This window comes from Camelina sativa, chromosome 16 (assembly GCF_000633955.1).
Source record: "Camelina sativa cultivar DH55 chromosome 16, Cs, whole genome shotgun sequence".
Lineage (NCBI taxonomy): Eukaryota > Viridiplantae > Streptophyta > Magnoliopsida > Brassicales > Brassicaceae > Camelina > Camelina sativa.
Window position 1 is genome coordinate 21,541,885 of NC_025700.1, and position 9,510 is coordinate 21,551,394.

At 36.7% G+C, this 9,510-nt stretch overlaps 3 protein-coding genes across 4 annotated transcripts; 1 reads left to right on the forward strand and 2 right to left on the reverse strand.

Annotated features, from left to right (window-relative positions):
• Positions 1 to 962, forward strand: LOC104751675. The gene is made up of 3 exons (XM_010473672.2): positions 1 to 279; positions 617 to 766; positions 873 to 962. Exons 1-3 carry the CDS (start codon positions 13 to 15, stop codon positions 936 to 938), a joined length of 483 nt encoding a protein of 160 aa, XP_010471974.1. The 5' UTR covers positions 1 to 12; the 3' UTR covers positions 939 to 962.
• Positions 1,077 to 2,909, reverse strand: LOC104751676. 2 transcript variants are annotated; one of them, XM_010473673.2, is made up of 3 exons: positions 2,758 to 2,908; positions 1,368 to 2,161; positions 1,077 to 1,280 (listed from the first exon to the last, which is right to left on the reverse strand). In XM_010473673.2, the coding sequence occupies exon 2, from the start codon at positions 2,153 to 2,155 to the stop codon at positions 1,370 to 1,372; it is 786 nt and encodes a 261-aa protein (XP_010471975.1). In that variant the 5' UTR covers positions 2,156 to 2,161; positions 2,758 to 2,908; the 3' UTR covers positions 1,077 to 1,280; positions 1,368 to 1,369. The 2 variants fall into 2 exon arrangements, with proteins under 2 accessions (XP_010471975.1, XP_010471976.1); XM_010473674.2 differs by having other exon boundaries at positions 1,077 to 2,155; positions 2,758 to 2,909.
• On the reverse strand, positions 4,548 to 5,815 carry LOC104753898 (putative glucan endo-1,3-beta-glucosidase GVI). Its single transcript, XM_010476082.2, has 2 exons — positions 5,713 to 5,815; positions 4,548 to 5,551 (listed from the first exon to the last, which is right to left on the reverse strand). The coding sequence occupies exons 1-2, from the start codon at positions 5,783 to 5,785 to the stop codon at positions 4,587 to 4,589; spliced, it is 1,038 nt and encodes a 345-aa protein (XP_010474384.1). The 5' UTR covers positions 5,786 to 5,815; the 3' UTR covers positions 4,548 to 4,586.

Here is a 9,510-nt window from a genome sequence, read left to right on the forward strand (position 1 = left end):
TGCAAATGGGACATGCAAATGGGACATGCAAATCCCAGGGTTATGTACGGTGTGATCATCACCGTGTACGTTGATCGTCAAACGACGACCGTCCCGTCGTTTCAAGGGAGACGTAAGAAAGATGAAGGGGAGAGGCGTGAGATCAGAAAGACACGTGGATACGATCGGAGAGCGAATCTGTTAACGCATATTCAGCAGTTGAGAATGGGGATTCTTGCCGGTGATTCGAAACGCGGCGACGGAGAGAGTGACAACAAGCCTGAACGGCCGAACCCGAAGGTAACGTTTCTTTAATTCTTTTTCATATTTGTTTGGGTTTTTAATTTGACATAATAAGCTTTTTTATACTTTAATTGGGCCAGATATGGGCCATGGCTTATGTGTCGTCTCGAGTTACGTTTGTACTTAAACGCAAAGACTAACTGAGCAAGTTAAGCAGTTGCGTCTGTCTGAATAATCTTCTGATTAGTGATGTTGACTATGATGATATTGGGTAGAGTAGATTATGTCAAAAGGTTCTTTGTAATAGTTAAGTAAATAACTGTTTTAAACCAGCTAAATTCGGATGTTAAGCAATTTCACCTTTTTTGTTTTGTTGTGTTGATAAAAATGGCAGAAGAAGAAAAGAAGGTGGATAAGAAAAATGTTTAGGAAGTTCCGGTTACCATTTCGCCGGAAAAATAGGACGTGGAGATACCGCCAGTTCGATCCAGATGAAGAAGAAGGAGAACCGAGGAGCAAAACTAATCACAATTCAGATCTTTGGGTACTTCCGACTTTTCTTTTCTATTCTTTTGCTTCTAAGTTAGTTAGTTAGTTCTAATTTAAACTTTTCTCTAATTAATCTTGTTTTGTGTGTGTTCTGAATGAAGAATAAACTTAAACATGCGATTGGAGGCTTATCACGCGGATGCTTACGAGGTAGAAGAGACTCCTGAAGACAAAATAAGAATCATGATTCGAATTTTTGTCCAAAGTTGATTGAGATGTGAAACATTGTTTTCTTTTCACATAACTTTTTATTGTTCTTCCAGAACTTACGGAAGATGTTGATTAAATCAATACAAAGAAAGAAAAACAGAAAAAAGAGGAATTTGAAAAGAGGCATAAGAGATCATGCCTCAGTAGAGAGTACAACAATGCAGAAACAATGATACAATTACACAGAATACATAATTTACATGAAAATAAATAAAAGAAAGGGACGACTGCGTGTTTTTTTTTTCAATTCCCTGTGTATGGCTAAATTGGCTAGTCATGTTAGCCTTTTTATACTGCTCCTGCAATTTTTAAGTCAAATGTAACCGTGGAGAGAGGTTGAGAAATATGCAGTGGAATTTGCTTCGGTTAAGTTAAGAGTTACCGACCTCTATTGCCTGCCTCTCTGGTTCCTTGGAAAGAGCAAACGGCGAAGGGAACGGCTAGGAGAAGCAGGGGAGCTGGAAGAGGATGCAAAGTCGCTTGATTCCAGATCCACAAACCGAATGTGATGGCTTTGTCCTTGCCATGATGAATCTAGATCCAAGATCCCGTTGCTCAGAGAATCATCTGAGCTGTAATCTTCTTCTTCGTCTTCTTCATCATAGACAGCTCGGTTATGCGGCTCTATCACATAATCTCCCAACACAACAGCACCAGGGGTCGACGACATTATCGTGCTTATCACGTCCCTTCTGTCTCTTTCCCTCTCGAGCCTCTTCCATTTGGTTTCTAGAGCTGGGTCAATGGCTCTCGGGCAAGCATGTGGGTGTTTTTCCTTCATATGTTTCTTGAGCTTCCGGAAGTTTCCTACAAACGAACAGTTATCCTGCATACAGGTCCTTCTCTTGGAGTTGAAATGCATCCGAGCGTCTTTCACAACAGTCCAACCTTTCACTTGACCTCTACACAGTGGACACAGAAGCTCTGGTTGTCCTGAGGTTTCGTTACCGTACGATTTCCTGTATTGGTCAAGGCAGTTGGCAAAACGGCTGCTAGTTGCACACATGTAAGGACGGCATCCTTTGTGGTAGGAAGAACAGAGGAGAAGAACCGCATTGTGTGGAGACTCCAAACATACAGGGCAAGTTGAGCCAGCCCATTCTTTCTTGCAACATGGTGATGGATAAGGAGTAGCAATGTGAGCACTGTGATTCACTTTCTTGATTTTCCCCATCTGAATCTACAAAAAAAACACTCAAATTATAAGATCCATGCGAAGTAGTAGTAACCAACAAGCAAGACTCAACATTAACAGCGTCACAAGTTGACTATGGGGTTCATACAAGAACCAAAACAGAAGCAAGGATCTTGAATGGCCATTGACAACGGATTCGATTCTCATGCATAAAAGCTACACCACTATAGTTACAGGGGAGTGAACATTAACTTAAACCGGATCGGCAAATGGAAATCACACGATTAGGTGCAAAGACAATGAAAAGTTTCAGATCTGGAGTAGCAATTCTAGTAAAATAAATCCAAAATTCATGCAAATTTAAGCAACGTCATCAATGACAAGGTAGATTTTATCGATCCACATATTAAGATCCGAGACAAATTATACAATTCAATGTTTGAAAAAACACATAAACAAAGACCTGAGATCTTGATTGAAACGTAATCCTAATTCGATAATCTAAGATAGATCTCTCTCAATCGAAACTGGAAGATCAGAGACCTTTAGCGAAAAGACAATTTCGAGAACTGAGATGACGAAATTCAACAAGATTAACAGAATTAACGATGAGGAGGAGGAGACGACGGGGGAAACAGTACCGGTGAGATTAAGCGGAGGAGATCGCCGGCGGAGGATAGAGAGAGAGAGAGAGAGAGAAAGCTCCGAGCTTAAAGGATGATGTAGAGAATAAGGGAAAAAAGCGAGATTGCTTCTACAAATTGACGTACGCAAACAAAGCCAAGAGACTTCTCTTTTTTTTTTCATTTCTTTTTGATTTTTAAACTTGCGGTTAGATTCCTACATGTCGTCATTTTGACGCAACCGTTTTTCTCATCCAATATCTCGTATCGATCTGGATATCTCGCGCATTTACTGTGTTTTTGTAATTGGGCCATAAGCCCATTCTTTCTGTTTGTTGTTTTGTTAGAATTGGGTCAAGAGGGACAAAATAATATTCTCTTTAGAATAAGATTCCCCCTTAATTTTATTTTTTTGGTCGTACTTTTTTCTTATCTAGTATACAATTACAATTCATAGACTAAAAAAATAACTAGTAAGAAAGAAACAGCTAAACCTAATTATGCGGTTATAAGTTGATAAGATGATTGGATCAACTAACCCAACTAGAACAATTGATCATTTTTTTCTTCTTTTTGTTTTTTTTTTTTTTTTTTTTTTTANTTTTTTCTTCTTTATGTTAATTGGCCTACCTTGTCTTTGCTAGAGGCACTTTTACATTCAAGATAGTGTAGACAGGAGGAGCCATACATGAGTAGTGAAGAATCCGAAGCTCTTTTCAACTTCTCCGTCTTTAAAATCTTCATTGAACATCGATCTCGAATAAAAAATGTCATCACATGAACATTGGGCCGCCTCGGGGGGTACCCTTGTGACCTGTGTGGTCAGTTTCTTCAGCAATCCCTGTGTGGTGATTAACTTTATTTTTTCTAGAGTTGTGGTTTACTGATCTTAAATCACCACATAAACATCTTACAGCAAGTAAATGAATAAATGAATTAAATTATTGCATGCATTTTTTATACCTTACAATTAATACTTGTAAATGCACTAGAGTATTTTAATCTAACAATAAGCGGAAAAAAAAACAAGTCTAATAATGACAAAAGATGTCGTAAACTGGAGTCATATCAGGTGAGAAGATTCCGAAGCTCTGCTCCACCGGACCATCCTTCTGATTCTCCCTGAACATTGCAAACAAAAACACGTCCACCGGCGTATAAGGGCGGCGAGGCGTCCTCATCCGCGCAGATCCCCCACATGTCATAATCCCCGTATTATAGGCCTTGGCGTTATCAACGCTCGTGTGTGGTTCATTTCCCTCCGTCGGCCACCCAGTTTCCGCCACCATCACCACCACGTTTCCAGCGTTAATCTTCTCCAACGCCGCGTTGAATCCGTCGACCATTGCTGCGAACATGTTGCTGTACTGCAAATCACCGTCGATCACTATAGGTGTTTGGGACTTGAAACTNTTAATTTTTTCTTCTTTATGTTAATTGGCCTACCTTGTCTTTGCTAGAGGCACTTTTACATTCAAGATAGTGTAGACAGGAGGAGCCATACATGAGTAGTGAAGAATCCGAAGCTCTTTTCAACTTCTCCGTCTTTAAAATCTTCATTGAACATCGATCTCGAATAAAAAATGTCATCACATGAACATTGGGCCGCCTCGGGGGGTACCCTTGTGACCTGTGTGGTCAGTTTCTTCAGCAATCCCTGTGTGGTGATTAACTTTATTTTTTCTAGAGTTGTGGTTTACTGATCTTAAATCACCACATAAACATCTTACAGCAAGTAAATGAATAAATGAATTAAATTATTGCATGCATTTTTTATACCTTACAATTAATACTTGTAAATGCACTAGAGTATTTTAATCTAACAATAAGCGGAAAAAAAAACAAGTCTAATAATGACAAAAGATGTCGTAAACTGGAGTCATATCAGGTGAGAAGATTCCGAAGCTCTGCTCCACCGGACCATCCTTCTGATTCTCCCTGAACATTGCAAACAAAAACACGTCCACCGGCGTATAAGGGCGGCGAGGCGTCCTCATCCGCGCAGATCCCCCACATGTCATAATCCCCGTATTATAGGCCTTGGCGTTATCAACGCTCGTGTGTGGTTCATTTCCCTCCGTCGGCCACCCAGTTTCCGCCACCATCACCACCACGTTTCCAGCGTTAATCTTCTCCAACGCCGCGTTGAATCCGTCGACCATTGCTGCGAACATGTTGCTGTACTGCAAATCACCGTCGATCACTATAGGTGTTTGGGACTTGAAACTCGCGTAGTCTAGCGAGATGTCGTTTGTATCCGACGCGTATGCGAAGTAAGGGTACACGTTGGCCATGAGCGGCGAGTTCGTCTGAGAGAGTATCGATGAGATCTCAGTCATGATCTCGGTTAGGTCAGGGAGGAACGTTGCGGCTGACGGTGGATATGTATTGGCCAAAGCGGTCATCGCTAAAACCGTCGTGACGGAGATTCCCGTGATGCCGGAACTCGTAAGCGCGGCGTTTACGTTTCTGATAGCGGCGGGTACGAATGGAGCGATGTCTCCTGGGAAGACTTCGTTGCCGATCGTGATCCATTTGATGGAGACGTCGTTTATGTACGGTGTGATCCAGGTGGAGACGAAGTTAGTTGCGGCTGCTGGGTTTTGTGCTAGGGACTGGATTTCTTCGTTTCGTGGACCAAACATGACCGAGAGACCTGAGCCACGGAGGGCTTCAAGCATGTCGGCGAATGGCTCGTACATACGGATTGCGTCTATGTTGTTGGTCTTGTATAAAGCTACCGTATCTGACGGCGTCGGGAGGTTGTTGCCGTTTCGGCCGTAACATACTCCGGTTATGTCCCCTGCGACACCTAGAAGAAAGCAGAATAAACAAAAAAAAAAAGTTAGTTTACCGGTGATAAACCGATCCGGTTTATGATTCAAATCGATTGTAGCAGAATTAAACAGAGTAAATGTAAGAGAAATGAAATTGTAGCACACGGTTCGGTTTAACCAAAAGGAGTTTTTTTACCAGCTGGGTAAAGGATTTGGATGGAGAGGAGTAAAAAGATAGCAACAGCTAAACCGGTTGGTTTGGAATCCATTGATGTGTGTGAAATAACTATTAGGAGAGGATTGATATGATCAATCTAATGTTTGAAGATGTTCGTTCATGTTGGTGAATGTGGAATCTATTTATAGGTGATTTTTGCTTGGAAGCATGCGTAGCTACTTAATGACATTTAATTGTGGATCTTTCTAATGCAATCAAGGCTATTAAGTGTTAAGTATAAAATGTAGTAACATTCTAATAAAATATATATAGCGTGGATTATAAATCTATAAATCATATTAAATACCTACCAAATCTTTCTGTTGGACATTAAAACTGCACAAAACCGGCGATTCCATATTAATCATATAATCCCGAAATTACCATTATATAACATCCCAATTCTCAAACAACCATATCTAATAACATATTTCATCAAATTCATAATTAACCTTCTTAAATAAAACAAACTATATATCTTCACACCATATCTTAATAATTATAATCGCAATATTAGTTTCTAAAATCTAATTCCAATATTGCAATATTAGTTGCTAAAATCTTTAGCTTGGTCAACAAGATTATCTCTAATCTTACATTAAACCCTATCGTCTCTTCTAAACTCTATAAATACTGTTCATCACGGTAGCTCATAACACCTACAGCTGACGTCATGGATGAACTAATAAAAGAAAAGTGTATGGACGAACAAGATGAGTAGTTTACAAATACAGCTGACAAGAGACTAGCCATTATTCCATAACTGAACCAATTGTTGATCTCCCGAAACAATTCGTAGACACCATCATCTGAGATTGAAGGATAGTTTTCTAGGAACTAAATATATTGGTTTTCTCAAAAGCATTTCTGCAAAAAGAAAAAAAAAAGATCATATGGAAACACCTAAAAAAATTGTCAGCAATAACAATCCAACAAATAAGAAGATCAAGTATATTAGACGAACTAATTTTACTCAAAAATTATATCATAATTCACTCAATGAAAAACTGATTCCTAAATCTTACACAACATTCAATAATAAAGTTAGAAAGAAATGTTATTGCAAAATCTCGAGACTTCTGAATATTATACAGTAACGACAGGAGGAGAAGACGTGGATAAGAGGAGATGTAGGTTTTGTATAGTCATTGACAAAACAGAACAGATCTGCGGCAAGAGAGGAGATTTTCGAGACATCGTCGGTAGGTGTAGTGGCGGATTTAAAACGGTGAGGAGTAGTGGAAGAGGTGGAGGAGGACGGAGAAGGTGAGTGAAGATCGAGCAAGTAGCATGGGTTCAATATGAGCAAGTATATCATTATACAAAAATTATTATAATGTTTATATTATTCGAGGTTTGTGCTTTGAAGCTTTTTTTTTTCCCTAAATTTACTTATTTTTACCTCAAATAATTTACTGTAATATTATAAAAATACTTATATACTCATCATTTTTTTTTTATGTCATCTAATAGAACAACGAAATAGAACGATAGACAAAGTCCATAGCAAAGAAACACAAGAAAAATGCAACTTCAAATATTTAGTTTCTACGATCCAATGGGTAATTGTATCATTTCAATGCTTATTTTATCAAAGGTTTGTGGGTAAAATTTGTTTCCTTTCTAAAATTACTTATTACTTATCTCAAATAATTTGTTTGTAACATTTTTTAATATACTCACCACTACATTTATAGTTTTTGTGATCCAATATGTAATTATTATAATGCTTACTTTCTTCAAAGTTTGTAATTTTTGTTCCTAAACCAAATTAATGTAATTAAAATGTTTGGTAATCCAACCTAAAAATGTAAATCCTGTAAAGATGAAATCATGATGTAACGAATATATATATATATATATATATATATAATTTATTCTTCTCCACTATATCTCAAAATTTTAATATACACATAATAAAAACAGACAAACCATGCTAAGCCACGTAGTAATTCTGTAATTGATACACCTAATCATAATGAAAAAGATCATCAAGTTCTGTTGAGAAGTGGACAAAGCTATTAAAATAAAGAAAGCTCAAATGGCTAAAAGAATTAAAAAATAAAAAATAAATGTGGAAATGAGTTGCACCTAGTTTATACGGCTGATAAAACTAAACAAGTTAGCGTTATAGCTTTGTCATTTAAATTTAATGGCCGATCAAACTATTTTATTTGTTCATTATTATGGTTATTTGGGTTGGGGTCGAGCATTTTTTGTTTTTCTGGGTTGTTTATGTTTAACACTTTATATCATAGGACCACCTACTCATTCCTAAAATAGAGTCAAGAACGTTGGTGACATAAACAAAGGAGAACGTTTCAGATTTTGAATATATGATCCTAAAAACGTAAACATAATTTACAAAAAAATAAAAATCAAAGAAATGAGAAAGTACATTATTGTATTAAGGCCATTTCTAAATCCACTATATTTTAGGGTCAAAACTCTATTATATAATAACATTTATTGTAATATATTCTATATCTTAATTTAAATAGAAAAAATGACGAGATTGTTCTATATTTATAATAACTCTACTATGAACTATTGCATTTTTTTACATTAACTTTATTATAAAGTCAAAAATAAAGTAACATATTAAAGAAAAACTATGCTTTATTTTAGAGTTACTCTATATTAAAGAAAAATAAAGACTATCAAATACTCAATTTGCGAGATATTAATAAAATTGTCAGTTTGGGTGCAAAATTTTTTGCCTACTAAAAAAAAGAAAGTAATTTTTATAAAGAACATTTGAAAAAAGTAATACAAAAAATTTATAGTAAAAATAAAAACTTGAGGTTCCAATTTGGTAATTAATCATTTTCAACATTCATAAGCAACGTTTGAAATACATAAAATAAATAAAAGTATAAAACACATAACCTGAGTTCTCCAATGAAACATCATTACATGTCAGCCAAATTACATGTCATTAAAATACTAAAATCTAGTTCGGACATCAATTCAGTAGTTCGTTTATTTTTGTCCACTCAATAAATGTGAAAGCCAAAGCAGTTTGTAACTTGTAAGTACTAAATAGCGGATTCTAGTTTAATTAGTGGGCACAAAGAGTCATTTTCATATTAATAATATAGAGCATATGTAGATCACATGCAATTAATACATACATTATTTTTCTTCTAAATCAAACCATATTATTGTGTATATTTTATTGATATCGAGCAAATCCAAGACCAAAAATAGAGCGGTATATACATCATCAATACGAAGAATTTTAAAACTAATACAGTAAAAGGTAACGACGACCGAAATCTCAAATTACTACAAAAGAGGGATCAAATATATAATTAAAAGAGTGTGGGGGAGGTAAAAAAAAGGAGCATATCCCGTACGAATGAATTAACGCGGTCGTATCTCGTGAGTCATCTAACGAATAAAAATCAAACACGTGTCCAAATAAAGGAGGTGCACGAGTGCTACACTGCGCCTCACACCTCTCTATCAAATTCTCTGAATAAAAAAGCTGGCAAAAAAAAAAAAGTCTTGCCAAAAAAAATGAACCGTTCCTCTGTTGCCTGCAAATAACGCGAAAAAATCTCTCTGGGAAAAAAAAAAAAAAAGAAAAAGGAAAAAAAAAAAAGAACCGAACCAGTCGTGGGAAGGATCCGAAAGAACATGAACCAGAGAAATTTGAAGAAGAAACCCTAATCTTAGCCTCTCGCTTTTTTAATTCGTCTTTGTCTTCTTCTTCTTCTTCTATCGTTCTGTAATCTGAAAGACGCCAAGATTGGTACCGGGGGAGCTAGGCTA